Raw genomic sequence first — 18,031 nt, 5'->3', positions numbered from 1 at the left:
CAATGGTCTACAAAATCTAGTATGAATATGAAACTGCTTGTTTAGCAGTAAGATCTCAAGTGAGGCCATTTACAAAGGACTGCCAAAAAGGATGCAACAAGGAACACAATAGCCAGATTGTATAGAATATGAGAAAAAAGAGACGTGACAAGTTTGGCCTGCTGTGTTCCTAAAACAGCCATGATCGTGCCTCTGAAGAGGGTGCATAAAGTCAGAGAAAGTATTCATGCATTATGTAGTATTTTTGAAGTGTGGAGGATGCTTAGACACCTCCACCCTGGAAATTACTGAGAACATGCTGGCAGCATTTTCACGTATGCTGTTTTTCCACCCACCTCTTCCACAGAAGAAGATATGAATATGAAAGCTCAGCATAGGTGCGTTATGCAGCACATGTAAAACCGGTATCAGACCATGCTTATTTCTCTATTGTCATGGCACACAAGAGAGTTTGGCCCATGTGTCTAGTTTAGGATAAGGAAGGTGACATGAAGAGCACGTGCCAGAACTGTCCTTGGTGCTGTGCTGGATGGAGTAAGAGCCTGTGTCATGCTGTCCCCAAATAACCAGTTGTACCTTTCTCCTAAAAATAATCTTGCTGTGTCTTGTTCTTATGCCCTTCAGATGAGCAAGGCATAGGAGCAGGTGCAGAAGGGAGCTTGCATGTGTGCTACTCCCCAGACTAGCTGAGCTGGAGGGAAGAATGACAGTCTTTACACTTCAATCGTGTAGCATTTTTTCCCTCCAGCTCTTAAAATGCGTGTGTTTCTGTAGGAGAAACAGGTGGTATTCACAGCCCTCCCTCCCTCTGGAGATGGCCACTTGCCCAGAACAAAGCAGGTTGTTTCCAAACTGGGTAGCTTTGACAGAACAAAGTACAGTAAATCTTCAATAGCCTGATATTGTAAAGAGTGTCGTGCACTTCATTGGGACCAGCTTTAAATACTCTTCAAGCTCAATATTCTTTATCCTCTAATGACTACATATGCTCTTTGTATGTACTTCATACAGGATCCTGTTCCACAGTCTTCAGTACACAATAGTCTTAATAGACCCTACCTGAGTCACCCAGCTGCCTTGATTGCGGGACAGTGTTGTGATCAATAATGCAGTAGTTGTTCAGTTCTGTTTGCATGTAGCCTTGGTGAGTTAGGTGCTCACACAGGCTGGCAGAGCTGCTCATAGCCAGAAAGCTCAGCTCAGCCAAGAGGGCAAGCAGAACTGGCATCAGTACCTCGGATGCTGGCTGTAGCAGTTACCAAGCTTGCAGGCCTTCCAGCTGGGAGCACTGTTGCTATAAACAGGAATAGGGGTGCATGTAGATCAGTTGGCATTCATTTCTCTCCACAGTTGGGAGGTATGTCTTTAACCCTGAGCAGGACTTGGGAGAAGGCATCAGTACCATGAAGCAGAACTATTCAGCCATCCTGCCTTCAGCTCATCAGGAGCCCTGAATCCAACCTTGGAGGGGTGAGCTGATGGAATTTATCACTCAATGTTTCTGGTGTAGATTTGCAGAGCTGCACATCCTGTGCAGGGAAGCATCTTGGATAGTTTTTCACGCCGCAGCAATTTTGTGGGTTCAGAGCATTCACTTATTTGGATAAGGGCTGAATTACAGGTACCCTTCCGTGGTTTATCTTTCCTTCACCACAAATGCAGTGCATAATCTGCCATGGGGGATACCTTGTCAAGAAAGGAGTGATGTGTAATTCCTCGGTCCCACAGCACAGTGAAAGGCATGCATTGAAAATACACTGTTAGAGTCTTGCGGTCTGTGCACAATGCATTGTGCACCTTCCAAACAAACCTGGATACTGTCTCCACAGAGACATCTGTACTTGTACGTGCAAGAGTTAAAATCCTTTGTGTTTTCTGTTTGTCATGTGACAAATCCATGCATCATTTTCAGCAGGTTGTGTTGTTGCACAGCTCACCCCAACTACGAGTCCCTTGGGAGGGAGGATGCTGGAATGGATGCTTTGTTGCATGCTCTGATTGCAGTTCTGATGGAAGCTTGTTTTGTTGTACTCAGCATAAGTAGAATAAACATGTAAGCCTTGCTCAAGATCCTGGTGGAAGCATCAGATAGGTTAGCACAACACTAATTTAGCTGCCTTGACAGCAGTCTCAGGGGAGACGCAGAGAACGGGCCATGTGACGGCCTGGCTACTATCCTGCTCCTCACAGGCATCACTGCTTTTGTAGTCTTCTGGCCTGGTCTTCTGGGACGAGCAAGGCAAGTCTTTCCTAGCCATGCAGACGTGGTGAACTTGGAGCAAGAAGACCTGTTCCCTAGTCTTTGAGCAGATGACTATTTCCTTTGCATTGTTGAATTCCTTCACATTTCTGCTTTTCACAGTCATCCAGTTCTTTCTCTGTCTTGTCCCTGTCTTCTATATCGATGAACTACTTGCAACTTCATGAACATATCTATGGACTTTGTACCACTTACTGAAATACTAAAATGCATCTCAAGGCTATCTCTTGAGGAACTCTACCAAGGACTTCTTTCCTATCAAATACCACTTTTTAGTGCTGCCCTTTATCCTCTCTTTAGCTGTTTTTTCTGTTTTAACTAGCAGCGTCCTGGGGTTTTTCACTAGGGCTCCAGACATCTTGTGGACATAAAGTATATTAATTTGTTTCATAAACATGTATTGGGTTCCTCCTTAAAATATAAAATATCTCAAGGAAGTTGTAGAATCTTTTAGCCCATAATGTTTGCTTGTGCTTAAGAATCATTCCAGTGAAGGTGCCTGTCTGTCTGAACTCCCTGCAGGACAAGGTCGTGCTCTGAGAGCATGTCTCCATTTCAACATATTCATTGCCTGGAGCACAACTAAATCTGTCTTGCAGAAGCAGTTGGACCTAGAGCCTCTGGGCACATGAGTTTATTAGGCTCAATGAAAGGAAGCAAGACAATGACACTTGATAGATTTTATACATGATACACTTCAGGTATCCTATCTGTATATCTTTGACGTGCTACACGTAACAGATCTTACTTTGAGACCATTCTATAGAAAAAGCCTTTTCATTTCATCAAGCTTGTGAAAAGACCGTTAACCAAATGGGCTGCAGAAGGAGGCTGCAGCAGGATCAGACTTGGTTTCATTTTTCGAAAGGATGTAGCGTTTTACCCTTTCTGATTGTTCAGGCTTTAATGCTCTTTGAGTCAGGAATCCAACCAGGACCGCAGTTTGCTTCAGAGCATCTGCTGCTTGGTTCAAGTGGCTCCCACACATGGCGTGTGTGTACAAGGGAAGAGACTGCACATATATCTGCATGTTGTGAGAATAATTGCAGTCAGTCCTCTGAGCCTCTGGATAGCTGCTTTTTTTTTGTTTGTTTGTTTTTGGTTTTTTTTGGTGTGTGTTTTTTTTTTGTTTGTTTTTAAATTCAAGGATTCTCCTCACAAATCCATTCTTGGCTGAAAGAAGATGTTTTCATAGTATTTAAGATTTCCTGAACACTTTGATCTCTTCTGCAGAATGTAGAAATGTGCCATTCCTGTAGCACTTACTCCCTTAGAGGCATATGTCCAAGTACTGACTTAAGGTTGAGTTTCAAGCCCTGGCACATTGTTATAGTCTATCTGTCCAGGGCGTTCCCAGCAGCATTACAAACGTAGGTTTCATCCTGCAGTGCAGAACAGGTTGGGATTCTCCACACTATCATGCAGATCGTGTGACTTCAGTGCACATGGGTGAACCAGATTTATCATGACCCAGGGAGTTGTGGCAGCTCTGAAAGCAGGCCTGTACCCTCCCAGCTCAGCATGTAGTCAAAGCAGCACAGCATTGTACTCTGTTGGGCATGTTTTCTCCATTACTTATATTTGTAATTTATCTTCCTGCAGCTTCCTTGAAATGATGGAAGCCCGAAGTCGAGGACACACGTCACCACCAACAACTAATGGGCAAAGCCCTTCCTCTGGTTCCCAGTCACCCATAGTACCTCCAAGTTCCACATCGACAGGCAGTTCCAGCCCTGGCACCCCACAGCCACCACAGCCTCTTTCCACAAGCTCTGCCATCTCTCCTGAACCCCCCTCATCTTTTTCACCAGTGCCTGCACCTGAGGCTCAGCAGCCGCATACGCCTCTACCAGCTACCACCACTCCAGCACCTCCAGCTGCAGCCCCACCTCCGAAGCGCAGCATCATTTCACGTCTTTTTGGGACATCTCCTGCGCCAGACCCCTCTCCTCCCCAGCCAGGTATGTCTAGACAGGGTGTCACCCATGGGTGTTTCTCTGTTTTCTTTTCTGCTTTTCCACAGTGAGAGGCCAAGCAAACAGTTGTCTGAGAAACCTAGCCCCTGTTTTTGTGCAACGCATCCAAGGAGAGCTACATGGTCACTTGCTTCTTTTCTCCTGATCAGCGTTTTTGTTTGTCTCTGTGTTGGACTTGGACAGGGGCTGTTCAGCCAGCTGGACAGGGGCTGTAGTGTGCTTCATGAGGAAGGTACTAAGCACCCAGGGGACACTAATAAAATAATTGTCAGCTTCCTAGCAGGAGCACATACACCTCTTGAATAGCAAGAAAAATCATCAGAGAAGCTATTTGAAGCACTGTCTTCACAGAAGTCTGGCAGCTGAAAGGGGCTCCTGTGTGTTAACAGCAAGCAGCAGAGTGCTGGTTTTAAAGGTTATTCAGCCAGAAATGATCACGTAAGTCCAGGCTCTGCAATGGATTCCCCTCCAGGGAAATAAGCTCCTTTGAAGATGGGCTGCTCTCCTCCTCAGACGGTCTTGATTTCTTCCTTAGCACTAGTAAACAATGGAGCAGAGTGGCACAGCATTCAGTCCAAACCCTGGCTAGATGAAGTTGCAGGGCAGAAGCATTGAGAGGTTTGCTGCATTCTTTTTTACTGATCTGGACCTTAATTTGCCTGTCACATTCACTTTGTTTGTGAAGCTGACGGGAGTTGCAGAGCTGGCACTGCCTAAAAATTATTAGCGTGACATGGTTTGAATCACCCTTTGGAAATACCTTCCCTCTCAAACTGTCAATCCCTAGAGCTCACAGTACTCTCAAAACACCCACAGAAAGAAAGGAGGAGGTGCTGGGAACATGATTTGCAGTTTCAGATGTTGAAATCTTTCAGTTTTAGATTTGTACACAGTGTTCTGCATCCTGAATCTGTTACCAGGTATGACACAGTACACCCATTCCAGTTTGTTTATGACTCTTCCTATCCAGAAACAAACAATTAAAGAGGAGAAAATGTTAGAAATGCCTTGTTGGCAAAAAAATTGGTCATATTGATATGTATAAAAAAGGCTAGTGGTCTACCACCAAATCCAGCTCAAGACCTCTTTAGGCTTGTGGCCTGCAGTCCTAGGGTCTCTGGAGTGCTTTTTAGGAGGGTTGCAAAAAGCAGCAAGGAGAAAAGTGATCTGTTGTTGTTATATTTATGTAGTGTGCCAAGGGTCTGCAACTCTACAGGAACATGCCTAGGGACTAGCTAATTGGAAAGCAGTTGAAAATCACTATCACAAAGTAATACTTGGTGTTTTCTGTGGGAGCTGTTATTTAATCTTTACATTGAAGTCTTGCAGCGCTAATTCTTTTGGCTGAGTTTTTTCTTAGACCAAAGACAATCAGTGACATTAGTAAGACTGTTTTTCATATGCAGAAGTAAACTGAAAGCTGTGCTATTAGGGCAAAATCTATATTCATATAGAAAGCTTGCTCACCCAAAAGAGCCTAGGTGTGAAGTGCAGTCCAGGCGGAAGAAAAAGGTTTAATACTGCAAATCTGAAAATATTAATCTCTCTAGACTTCAAGTGTCTTTTGTCCCGATACCCTGATGATAGGTAAAGGTGTGTCTACACATAATTTGTGTTAAAGCAAATCTTTATTTGCAGTAGCTTTATTTTTATTTGCAAAAGCTCAAGAGCTTTTGGTAACATAGGGCATTTAAAAGCACAGTATGAACAATCCTGCCTTTGACAGATACAGTTTAAAAAGCAAGAGGAACTGAATGAGTGAACTGAACAGTCTGGAAAAGGTGAAAGAATAATGAAGGGACATAACACAGGAGTGATGCATACAGTGTAAGTACAAAAATCTGGTTGTGGTATAGTCAGTTGTGGTATTCACTGTACAGCAGAATCAGCTACCATTCTAAAGAGATTTTCAGACTCATCTAGGAGGCTGGATCAACCTTGTGCTTTGTAAACCACAGTGGCTGCACGAGGTCTGTGAGTGACTTCATGTGAGATTCTGGACTGGTTTCTGTATCCTGTTCATAGCTTTCCTCTTCCGTTGCTGCATAGCTGAGGTCCTGCTTTGTGGCTGTTATCTGTGTGCTGAAGGGGCCCTGGACAGGATAGATATGTAAAAATCAAACTTCTGTCTTGCTTGTGGTGAACTCAGTGTTTTACAACTACTGTTGCTAATACAGATGCTGCTGCTACTCCTCCTTCCCGTCCTGAAGCCCCTACAAAAGTACAGAGTGTGGAGGACTTTGTTCCTGATGACAGCCTGGATCACAGCTTTCTAGAAGACCCAGTTCCACAGAAGGACAAAGGGAAACTACAGACTAAACACTGTATTGATAGTGAAAGGTAAGGGAAAGAGGGTGGAGCAAGAGCAAGACAGGGATGTACCAGGATGTGCAATCTGAATAATTGCTCAGGCCTAGCTAACCCATTACAACTGTTCAGAAAGGGACTGCAGAGCAATTAGCTGCCCCTATTCCTTTCTGTCTGTTACTGTCTCCCTTTTAATGATACACACTACTTCCTGGGAATCAGGGGAATGGCAGTGAAAGCTAGTTATCACCTTCCTGGTTTTGCTGTCTTCATTTCATGACCAGTGATAAACCCATGGGTTGCTTTTTATCGGGAAGGGTTTCCGTTCTAACCAATGTGATGAAACGTTTGAGGTATTTTCCTTATGGAACTTGGTGCACTTTGCAGGATTTTTCTGTTTTGCCTATTGAACAACTTGCCGCTGCAGAGGCCCGAAGAATGGACAGGTTCCTTCATGGCCTGATACTGCCATTTTGGAGGCATTATGAGGAGGACTGTGGTTTTTGGAGGACTCTTGGGGGCACTCCATGGCTCAGCAGGATTCTGGAAGGAAGGATGGAGATGGCTGTGCTCCTTTGGAAATGTCTCTCTGTGCTTGCCTGCAGATTCCAGAAAAGCCTTAGGGAAGGCCTTCTTGTTCCTCTGTCCATTTCTAATGTCCCTTCCCAGTATCCTTCAAATGGGAGAGAGCTGAGCTTATGGAGGCTGGATTTTATTTTTTTAATTATTATTATTTATTATTTTTTTCTCCTAGATTTTTTTTTTTTATCTAAGAAAGGGATTGTGGTATACCAAGCTGCTCTGACAAGAGGATGTTCAGCAAAGCTGTCTGAAAGCAGGCTGTCATTTGAGAGGTGACCCAAGAGTACTCTCAGGCTCTATATCCATCTGCTTAGAATAGTCTATGCCTGCTGCCTCTTGTCATCACCACTGGATTAACTAAGAGAGTAATTAAACACTTACACAGCTTGTCTGTGAATCTGGATTCTGCATCTTTTGACATATTTGTTATGATTCAGTGTTCTTTGGTTCAACCACAACAACATGAAATCAGTGCTGTGTGTGAAGCTCAGTGCCTGCCTAATGCAGGTCAGCCTGAATCACCATCCCTTATGACAGTAGAACACATACGTAGATGTTTTTTGTTTAAAATTAAAAAAAAAAATAAGAAAAAAAACAGTAGTTGCTAGAAACATGCTGGCCTACAAAGTATCTTGCTTGCAGCTATGGCCAAGCTGGGTTATTTTTATCATAGAATCACAGAATATCCCAAGTTGGAAAGGACCCATAAGGATCATCAAGTCCAACTCCTGGCACCACACAGGTGCCAGGAGTTGGACAGTTTAGACCATGTGACTAAGTGCACAGTCCAAACGCTTCTTAAATTCAGACAGGCTTGGTGCAGTGACCACTTCCCTGGGGAGCCTGTTCCAGTGTGCGACCACCCTGTCTGTGAAGAACCTCTTCCTGATGTCAAGCGTAGACTTCCCTGCCTCAGCTTAACACCAGGGTCCTATCACTGGTGTTTACAGAGAATAGGTCACCTGCCTCTCTACTCCCCCTCACGAGGAAGTTGTAGACCTCGATGAGGTCCCCCCTCAGCCTCCTCTTCTCCAGGCTGAACAGGCCCAGTGACCTCAGCTGCTCCTCATACGTCTTCCCCTCTAGTCCGTTCACATCTTCGTCACCCTCCTCTGGACACTCTCCAACAGCTTAATGTCCTTTTTGTACTGTGGTGCCCAGAGCTGCACACAGTACTCGAGGTGAGGCCACACCAGTGCAGAGTAAAGCGGGACAATCACCTCCCTCGACTGACTGGCAATGCCGTGCTTGATGCACCCCAGGGTATGGTTGGTCCTCCTGGCTGCCAGGGCACACTGCTGGCTCATATTCAACTTGCTGTCAGCCACAGCCCCCAGATCCCTCTCTGCAGGGCTGCTCTCCCGTGTCTCGTCGCCCAGTCTGTATGTATAGCCAGAGTTGCCCCATCCCAGGTGCAGGACCCGGCACCTGCTCTTGTTAAACTTTATGCAGTTGGTGATCGCCCAGCTCTCCAATCTGTCCAGGTCTTTCTGCAAGGCCTTTCCACCCTCAGCCGAGTCCACAACTCCTCCAAGTTTAGTGTTGTCGGCAAACTTGCTCAGAACACCTTCTAGTCCTACATCCAAATCATTTATAAAGACATTGAAGAGGACTGGCCCTAAAACGGAGCCTTGAGGGACCCCACTAGCGACCATAAGAAGTTCAACAAAGAGATGTCAGGAGAGCCAAGCCTGACCTTCTTGGGGTTTGCTGAAGGACTGGGTCCTGGAGTGCCCTTAGAGCTTTTTAGCTGCAGTTCTTTCTGTGGGAAGGACGCTGGATCTTTAGCACAGGCTTCTCTTCTAATAAGCATCAGTTATTGGAAGCAAATAGGTGTACAAAACCCAAACATCTCAAGCAGTTGTGTAATGAGCTCTGCTCCTTGCCAGTAGAGTTGTCGCATTCTCAACTGTTATGAAGCCCTTCTGTGTTCTGTCCCCAGTCTTGGTAGCCTTCCAGGCATACAAGCTGGTTGGGGCAAAAAGAGAGTTACCTTTGGGCTTCCCCTGGGCACAGAGAGAACACTCATTCACAGCTTCATCTTTTGATGAACAGTGGTAATCATCTACTATTAGAATAGCTCTGTTTCCATGGGAGAAGACCTTGCAGCACATCCCTGAGATTTCAGGTGCTTGACACTTCTCTGCAGCATGGCATCCATGTCTTGCTCTGATTTCTTACATAGTTTGCACAGTTTTCTTGGTTGTCTGCCAATTTTACGTTCTGTTACTTGCCAAAAAAGGCCTACCATAATAAACCAGGCATGCTGAAATTCAGAGCTGCACTAAGTGATTCTGTCCGTCACCTGCAATAACAGATTTGATTGAGGATCCCACTTAAAACCCCACAGTGCACAGGAGCAGCATAAGAGTTCTGTAAGCACAATCCCTAATAATTATCCTCTACTGCAATAAGTAGATTATTGTAGTTGCAACAAAATCTGCTGCTGCAGATATTTATCTCGGACCTAAAGAACACAACAGTTCTGTGAAACCTAATAGAGATGTCACTGATTTTAAAAAACAGACATACTAGAAGTTGCATCCCCCTTGAATCTGAGTGAGGAACAAAGCCTAAGAACGTTCTAGAGAGATGCATTCATGTTTCCTGAACATTTTAAAGCAGAGATCTGAGTGTTAAGCTTACACAGCTTGCCAGCATTTCTTCTGGGTGTGTTAGGACCGAGTGTAATCTCCTAAACTGAAGAACCGTGTAAGACAGAGCAGGAAAATGGGCTTTGTGTTAAATATTCCTCGACTTAATTCTCTTACCTGAATAAGATATATTTTCTTATTGTCTGTAAGCAGGAGTCTTTCAGTTAGCTCATATAAGAAGCCCTTAGTGCACAGTGCATTTCATACGTGAAGCAGAAGTAGTTACTTCTTGTTATTAGAAGCAGGATGGTGTGTAACTGAACCGTGTCCTGAACTCAGTGTTGTGCTTGCTTCCATGTATAAGAACTTGCTTGCTTTTCCTTTCTAAGCTTCAAGAAGAGGTTGTAAATTTTGGTATTTCTCATACATTTTAGTTACATTGGGAATTCAGGGTTATTGTTTTCAGTGATGTTATGTGAACTTCTCTCATTTTGTATTCCATAACAGCTCGCTAAACAATGGAGCAAGAGATGACACAGAGCAGTGATGTTAGAAAAAATGTTTTTTTTTCTGAAGCATGCTAGCAGCAAGGAAAGAGCTCATGCCTCTGAAACAAAGAACTTCTTGCCCAATGATCAGACAACTGCTCAGACTTTCAACATGTACTGATGTCTCTTGGTGTTCTTATAGCCAAATCCCAGTGCAGATCTTAAGAGATTAATGGAGTCCTGCACTTTGTTTAATGGCATTTATGGTTCTCCAGCCTGCAGTAAAAAGAACTCACCAAATCAGTTTCCTTAGCAGTTGATTAGGAAGGCAGTGCAATTATTCCAGTTTGCTTCTTCAGAACTTATTTTGCTGCTTTTTAGCTTGATACTCAAGAGCCGGTGTGTATGTGACTGCATCAGAGGATCTAGTCTGACTCTGGACTGTCCCATTCCCTCTTGCTGGCTCAGGCTGTCCTGGGTCCATGGGTAAGCTGCAGGTGTCTATTTGAAAGCAAGTTTATGCTGATTCTAACAGAATTGCTGTTGAGTTTTCTCCATGTCACTAGATATTTATCATAAGCATTGATTAGACATCTTGTATCTAAAGGACTTCTAATTGGTTCTTTGCTTGTATCACCTCTGTTTTATACATAGTGGTATTCAGTTGTGCTAGACAAAGCAAGGAGACCTGAGGGCACTGTTTGGTGCACACTAGAAGACCCCCATTTCCTGGAATGTAGCCATGCAGGCTCACCCTGTTTTCCTCTTTCTCTAGCCTCAAAAAATAATGTGGCAAAAGGCTTCTGATGGCTCCTGGTGGGGCTGGATCCACTAGCTGTACAGCAGGGCTGGTGGGATACTTGTCAAGTGAGGTTTGAGAGCATATGCTCAGACTGCAGCAGGATTTGTTTCATCACCAGGGGCTGTTCCACGCACATGATGAAGGGCTCACTCTGAGGAAACCCTGATGCACTCTTTGGTCAGTAACTCATACAGACCTCCATGAGCATAGTCATTTTTGGTGGGTACCTGTGCCTGCAAACATGTTGGCTCAACACTAATGCAGGCTTGGCAGTGTATCAGGTGTTGGCAAGAGTGGTGCAATATGCTTGTTTTTGCATGCTCTGACTTCCTTCCAGCTGGAATCTCAGGACCACAAGCTGGTACTAATTTTGCATTGTGAGGCCTTGTTTATACTGCAGCAGTGATTTTCCTGACATATATTCACTTCTTTGCTTTGCTCTTAAGCTGTCGCTTAATGATTTGTGTGGAAGTTATACAGGGAGGCAGTGTATTCATTGCAAAGGGAGATGACCCACTTTGCATGTGTGTGTACACGCGTAGACGTTCTCTTCAAACTGGGAATGCTTTAGAAGCTGCAAGTCGAGTATGGTGTGCAGTCGAAGGACAGTGGCAATAGGAACAGTCTTATGCTTAATAGAGTGGTGACATGTTACAGAAATACAGTGTCACTTGTTCAAGATAATATGCTGCTGTTTTTTAAGGTGTGATTCCATTTTCTTTTCAACACATTTCTAGAAAAAACACTGCCAGTGTTTTACATACCTCAGAAATCTCTCACTTGGAGGCTGCTTTGAACAGCAATTTTCTTTTCCTTTGTGTGGGACAGGCTGTGTCCCTCCTTTCTGGCTCAGTATGAGAGCAGCAGTGTTAATAATGAAGGGGTTCTTAAGCAGCCTGCTTCTGTTTAGCTGGGAGCTGAGCTCTGAGTCCTGAAAGCAGAGGTGCATTTCAGGACTCAACATAGAAAGCAGGAGGGAACGGATGTTAGTCCTGCTCTTAATGCTGTTACCCAGACAAGCAGTAGTTGTAGTCACTGTGCTAGTTGTGATAAGCATAGTGCCACTTATGTCACAAATGCTACACTGTTGTCACAAACGCTGCACTATTCTTTAAAACTAACGTGTAAAAAGTACCTGGCCATAAGAAGAGCCCAAGTGAGTACTAGTCAGGTGGACTGTGTTAGGCCTTGGCATTTCTTATCCCATCAGCACAGCATCCTCCACTGTGTCTTTGTGCTGGCTGTCTGCTGGCACCATCTGCCAGATTGAAGATTGTAGTTTTTGGTGGTTCCTTTCATGACTCTAAAATCTCTGTGTAAAAGTAAATGCTGTGTTTGTACAGTCCTTATCAAGTCAAAAGGACGGTGGAGTGGGTATCATACACAGTAGATTGTCAGGAAGAAACTGAGTATCTGTTGCAGATAAAGCAAATAGAATGGGGGAAGGTAACACAAAGGTTCATCAGCTGAGACTGAAAAATATCTATATTCCTGACCTGAGTAAATCCATGAGAAAGTATTAAAATTGTTGAGTCCTGGGGAAATCCAGACAAGAACCTTTCAGCTGGTAATTTCAGCTGTGAAGCTCTATCAAAATGACTCTGAATACATAGCTGTATCATATTCATGGAGCCTGGCAGACTCTTAGCTCTAAAAGTGTGTCCTTAGGTTAATTTATTTTGGGAAATGTTAAAGCGTGGTTATGGTGTCTGAATAGCTGCCTGCTTCAGGGAACACCAGAAAAACAGAAATCATTCCAAGAAGCTAATAGCTGCAAGTGAATTTCCATAGTAGTGGCAGTATATGATCAGGCTTCATTACAGGATGTGGGCATCAGGACAGGTGGTTCCCACTTTTCAATTGGCTGATCCTTTTATGTTAGACCAGGGATGTTCTGTTAGAGGCCCTGTTGAACAAACAGGCTGCTCTACAGCACTAAAGCTTACTCATCTTAGCCTTGATTAGTAAAAGCCACTGTGTGACATCCTTCTGTGACGTGTTTTGGTACTGGGCTTGTGTCACCCTTGTAGCCTACAGGGAGCAGGTCCAGCGTGAATGGGGCAGTAGGCTGGGGGCACACAATAGGAAGACAGCAGCAGAACTGCCCTGGACAGGGGAAAGGTAGGCCTGAAATTGGCTATAAAAGCATGGCAAGTGGCACTGTGCTTTCAAGGGGAGGCATGTCTTTCCTACCGTGTCTTCAGGGTGCTATGTCTAATCATTGTCTACTTTGCAGTGATGGAGAGGCACCTGGGGGGAACCCTATGGTCGCAGGTTTCCAAGATGATCTAGACCTGGATGACAAAATCCCCAGCAGACCCGTGCTGGCAACAGAGCGAGTGCCCAGCAAGAATATCACCCTGTCCAGTGAGGAGGAGGAAGAGGTTAAGGACTCTAAGGTCATACCCATACCTGATGAAAGCATTGACACAGAACATGAAAAAAAAAGGTATGAAACATATCCTGAAGTGTGGGATTGTGCTGGCAAACTTGGGCTTCTTCTCAGTCCTGCCATTGACTTTTGTGCAGCTCTGTGGAATCATGGTATCTCTGGAGCCCATTCCTTCATCTTTAAGTTGAATCTGGATTTACTTGAGCTGGAACTGCTTTATGCAGCATCTTCTGAGGGGGGTTGTGGTACTAGTAGCTGTTGTTACTTTAGGTGTGATGCAGCTGTATTGTAGTGTGCTTTTGAGCACTGTGTTCCTTTGGTCACTGGTACGTTTCTGTTTGGGGATGGCCCAGCCTTTTTCTCAAGTTTGAACAAGAGACTGTAACTGAGCTCCTGAAAGTCTGTTAATAGCAGTGTGAGGAGGACAGAGGTATCAAGTCTTGCAGTGGGAGTGGAAGTCATTCACCACATCCTGTGCTGGAGAACGATGAACTGAATCATATTCTCCACATATCATACACTGTGGGTAGGATGATTGGATTTGGCCCACCAATGCAGGCACCTGTACATCAGCATTCTCAGAGACATGAGAACATTCAGCATTTGACTTACTGCCAGAAATACTTTCACCATCTGAGTGTTTTGTGTTCAAACGCACATACAGACACACACAGGATGAGCTACATCTCTTACATCTCCTGTTGAGATGCACATTGAAGCCCTTGAGGCATGTTCAGCTATTAATTGGTCGTTGTGCTTTGCTTCACAGACTCACAGAATGGTTGTGTGGACAGGCTCTGTCAACTTGTTTTTTTCTTCTCAGGTCTTCCAGAAATTCTGTGAAACCACAGAGTGAAGCAGTACTGACCAAAGCAACTGACCTGAAGCCTCCTGACAGTTTACCTCCACATTCTGTGTCTGAAAGAAACAGCAGCAGCAAGCTCAACACTAGTACGCCAGCTGCTGCCACCACCCCAGCAGCAGTCCAGGCCCCAAAGACCACTTCCCAAAGCAAAGGACATGCTCTCAAACAGAAAGTGGTCAAAGAGGAAAAGCCTGAGGAGTCTGACAGTGATCAAGAGGGACCAATAGCTACTCAAATGCTCTCATTTGTTATGGATGACCCAGACTTTGAAAGTGAGGAATCTGACAGCCAGAGGAAGAAAATGGTAAATAATATGCAAGAATCACCGTGCACTGCTGCAGAGTTGAGCTTGAAGTGTTGAGGCATCTCACTGAGCAGAGCTTTCATCTGCTCTGCCAGTCTCTCAGCAGCAGTCACAGCAAGTCAGGTGCTAAGCAACCTGAAGAAATTGATTTAAGCACAAACCCACTAACGCTGTGATTGGTGAAACCATGCAGCAACAAGGTTTGTGCTCACAGATTTTAACGTGCTGTTTATTCTCAGTAAATCCAGAGTGTGGTCGGTCAAGTAGTGTGGAAAGTATGAAATACTAAGCTGGTGGATTTTCACATGAAGTTTAATATGTAGAAGCATGTGCATGCTAGAGAGAGAGAAAAAGTGAGCTCCTTAGAGTCAATGCAGCAATCTAAAGGCCATGCCAAATTTGCTTGGCAAAGCTCCTTACAGAAGTAGGAAAATCTACCCAAGAAGAGGGGCAACCTTTCCATTATAGCCAGGCTAGCTGTAAAATGGCTATGATATATGTGAGCAGGAGTCCCTTCGGCTCCTGTCCCTAGACTTGTGTGTTATAGACCAAGATAATGCAAGCATCTTCTCTGTGCTCATAAGAATTTGCTGCTGTGAGTCTAGGTACTGGTGATTTCAGTGATCTGCACTCACAGCCAGCAGAACAATCTCTGTAGGAACTGAAAGTCATGATTTGGGATGGACAGTTGCTGTTCTGAGGTACCCCAGGTACCCCAAGTGTCTAGGCCAGCTGTTTTTTGGGAGTGTTTTATATGTTTGCATCATTCCACAAACCTGCAGTAAATACAGCTGTCCCAGTTTCTTTCACTGTTTGGTATGGGTCATGTTGTTTTTTATAAAGTAATTTTCCATTCGTTTAGTGTTTTAGTACCTGCTTTTCCTGGCATCTTAATATAAAAGCAAAACTATTTGGAGTAAGTTTACTTTTTGTAACTGTGATGGTACATGTAACAAATGATGATGAGAAATGGGATTTGTGAGAGAACTTGCTGTTGCAACAGTGTTAGGGAGATGCTTCAGAACTTATGAATGCTTTTCAAGTACAAGGTGTACTGGTAAGGTGAAGCAGTAAAAACACCACCATTAAGCAAGGAGGAGGGGAACACTGCCTAAATCATCAGCAGAGTGAGGTGTTTGTGGTCAGTTTGGAGGATATAAAGAAAAGGTTAAATTCTGAAGAGGATTAGTTGCATGTACAGAAGAATACTGAACTTCATTTCCACTCCCATTGTGCAGAGAAGCAAAGGATTTGGGGGGTAATACCTAGTCTCTGCAGCATTCTGCCCACATTGAAGAGGAAAATTTTCACTGAGAGCACATTCCCTTTTGACTTGATGAACAGATTTATTCTGCAAACACAGACTGCTTTCTTGGCCCTGCTGCATGTTGCCTCTGATGTGCAAGACCCCCCAGAGCTACACAGGAAGGTTTTGTCTGTCAAATCTGGAGTTGTTTTCAGCTATTTAGATTTGATTTTCCCCAAAACAGAGGTGCCTCACCAGGGCAAGTAAAGGCTGGTGCTGTTGGGCTAACACAGTTGAGTCTTTGATTTTGGTGTCATGAATGATAAGTTGTCAGAGTGTGCTTTCCAGGATCAATGCTATCTAGCCATTTTACTGTAGCAAGAAATAAATAGAGCTTACAGTATCATAGTCATTGATTTTCAGGCAATAACAGCTCAGTTCAGCTACCATTTCCTTCCCTCCTCCGCACATGCTGACATCTCTGTATACAAAATATTTAGAGATTTTTGTTTGAAAGACCTGTCTGCGTTGTTGGTCTTTTCTTGTCTCTAGGATGAATTCCCTGTCCGGGAAGATCTCTCTGAAATATCTGATGATGATGCCTCGTTGGCAAAGCCACCCCAGCCTGTGAAATCAACAGTCCACTCCTTTAAACTGAAAAATGACTCAGATCTCTTTGGTTTGGGTTTGGAAGAAACTGGTCCCAAGGAGAGCAGTGAAGAAGGTAATGGTCACACCACATTTCCACTCTTGCTGATTTTGTTTTTCAGGTGTCTTGTTTTTCCCAAAGTGGTTCCAGGGTGTAAGCAAACCAATTTGCACTAAATAAAATACCATGCAACTTCATGCAGTGCCCTGTGTGAGTCTTTAATGTGGTTTAACACAACATAAATAACTTTATGTTTTTCCCCATGGGGGTTGGGAGAACTTGCCTCATGTATGGCATATGCCATGTATTATTTCTGTCCCAGCTGGAAGCAGGAGCACATCTTTCACGAGCTGCTTCTGTAAGGCTTCCTGTTTAACTTTGCATGCCTGGGAACTGATGCTCAGCATTGCACTGTCCACCTCCTCGAGAATTTGGATCAATGTGAGCAAAATGTTTGGACTTACCCTGCCAGTTTCCTCTTCTACTTTGGGGAAAGTTGGGGTGAGTTTCTGGTTATAACCTAAGCACTCCTTGGGCTTTTTATTTTCCCTCAGTCTTCTGAGGGAACAAATTTCAGTTGTGCAAATGATTTCTGCTCTCTTGGCATTACTGCAAAGCATCTGTCCCTGATGTCACCCAGAAAGATGAAAAGTTAAAAATTTAAGGGGAGACAGAAGTGACTTAAGTGAGGTTTATCATTGAAAAGGTATTACAGAAGTATAAGTAAGGTATTACAGGCAGTGATGGTTTCATTGGCTTGTGATTTTTTGTTGCTGAGCAGCACAACTAGGAATAGGTAGAAGTGTATCTGCAGAGGCCGAGGTCAATAATTAAACTTCCATTTAGCACTTCTAATAATCCAGTGTGGGTTCCTCCTATCTCCTCTCTCTGGGATAAGTATAAAAACATACCTTGGTAATCCAGTCAGTTGGAGCTTGACCAGCAATTAGGGTTCTCAATGGCTGACTTGAATTTACATATCAACTGAGGGAAAGACTACATAGGTATCAAATACCACCTTGTGAAAAGTGGTGCAGCTACAAAGCCTCCTATGTAAAGCCAAATAAGTACTCTGCTGTTCAAGGAGTCTATGCAAAGTCAGTGGAAGTTCAGGAGTCAAATCAGTGGCTGAGCTATCAGCCACGATAGCCTGGAACAAATGTTTTGACAATGATAGGTTCTGGGGCTCATTTGACGCAGTGAAAATAGCCACTGATGTAGAGCAGAACTGCAACAGTGGCACTTTGGCCTCAGGGTGACATAATTTCCATACGCAGCTTGAACAACCAGTACTAGTTTGCTAGTCTGCTCCAATGGGATTTCCATATGCCTTCAAGTATTAAGTGGCCAGAGGCAAATTGTTCCCAGTAGCTCTTCTTCAGTTCGGGAATTAATAGTCTGGTGCCCAGTTTGGCCTTTAGACCAGTTTGCAGGTCTGGTCCCTGTATTTGTTTCTTCAGTGGCTGTGATACAGTAAAGACCCAGGTGTTCATAACACAAAATAAGATAGACAATATAATGGTCATAATTAAACTAGCTACATCTAGTCAAATTAGGACCTGTTGC

General features: G+C 44.1%; 1 protein-coding gene across 4 annotated transcripts in view; it reads left to right on the top strand.

Moving 5' to 3' along the window:
* The window catches only part of RABL6 (RAB, member RAS oncogene family like 6), a 56,825-nt gene that overhangs the window by 35,520 nt on the left and 3,274 nt on the right, over nucleotides 1–18,031 (top strand). For all 4 annotated transcript variants that reach the window (XM_027471076.3, XM_013095018.5, XM_013095019.5 and 1 more), the window contains 5 exons: nucleotides 3,863–4,221; nucleotides 6,414–6,576; nucleotides 13,246–13,458; nucleotides 14,225–14,570; nucleotides 16,369–16,540. In XM_027471076.3, coding sequence (XP_027326877.1) covers nucleotides 3,863–4,221; nucleotides 6,414–6,576; nucleotides 13,246–13,458; nucleotides 14,225–14,570; nucleotides 16,369–16,540 — 1,253 coding nt within the window. The remainder of the gene's footprint in view (nucleotides 1–3,862; nucleotides 4,222–6,413; nucleotides 6,577–13,245; nucleotides 13,459–14,224; nucleotides 14,571–16,368; nucleotides 16,541–18,031) is intronic.

This window comes from Anas platyrhynchos, chromosome 18, assembly GCF_047663525.1.
Source record: "Anas platyrhynchos isolate ZD024472 breed Pekin duck chromosome 18, IASCAAS_PekinDuck_T2T, whole genome shotgun sequence".
Lineage (NCBI taxonomy): Eukaryota > Metazoa > Chordata > Aves > Anseriformes > Anatidae > Anas > Anas platyrhynchos.
The sequence above is the reverse complement of the archived record's forward strand: the minus strand, read 5'-3'. Positions and strand labels throughout refer to the sequence as shown.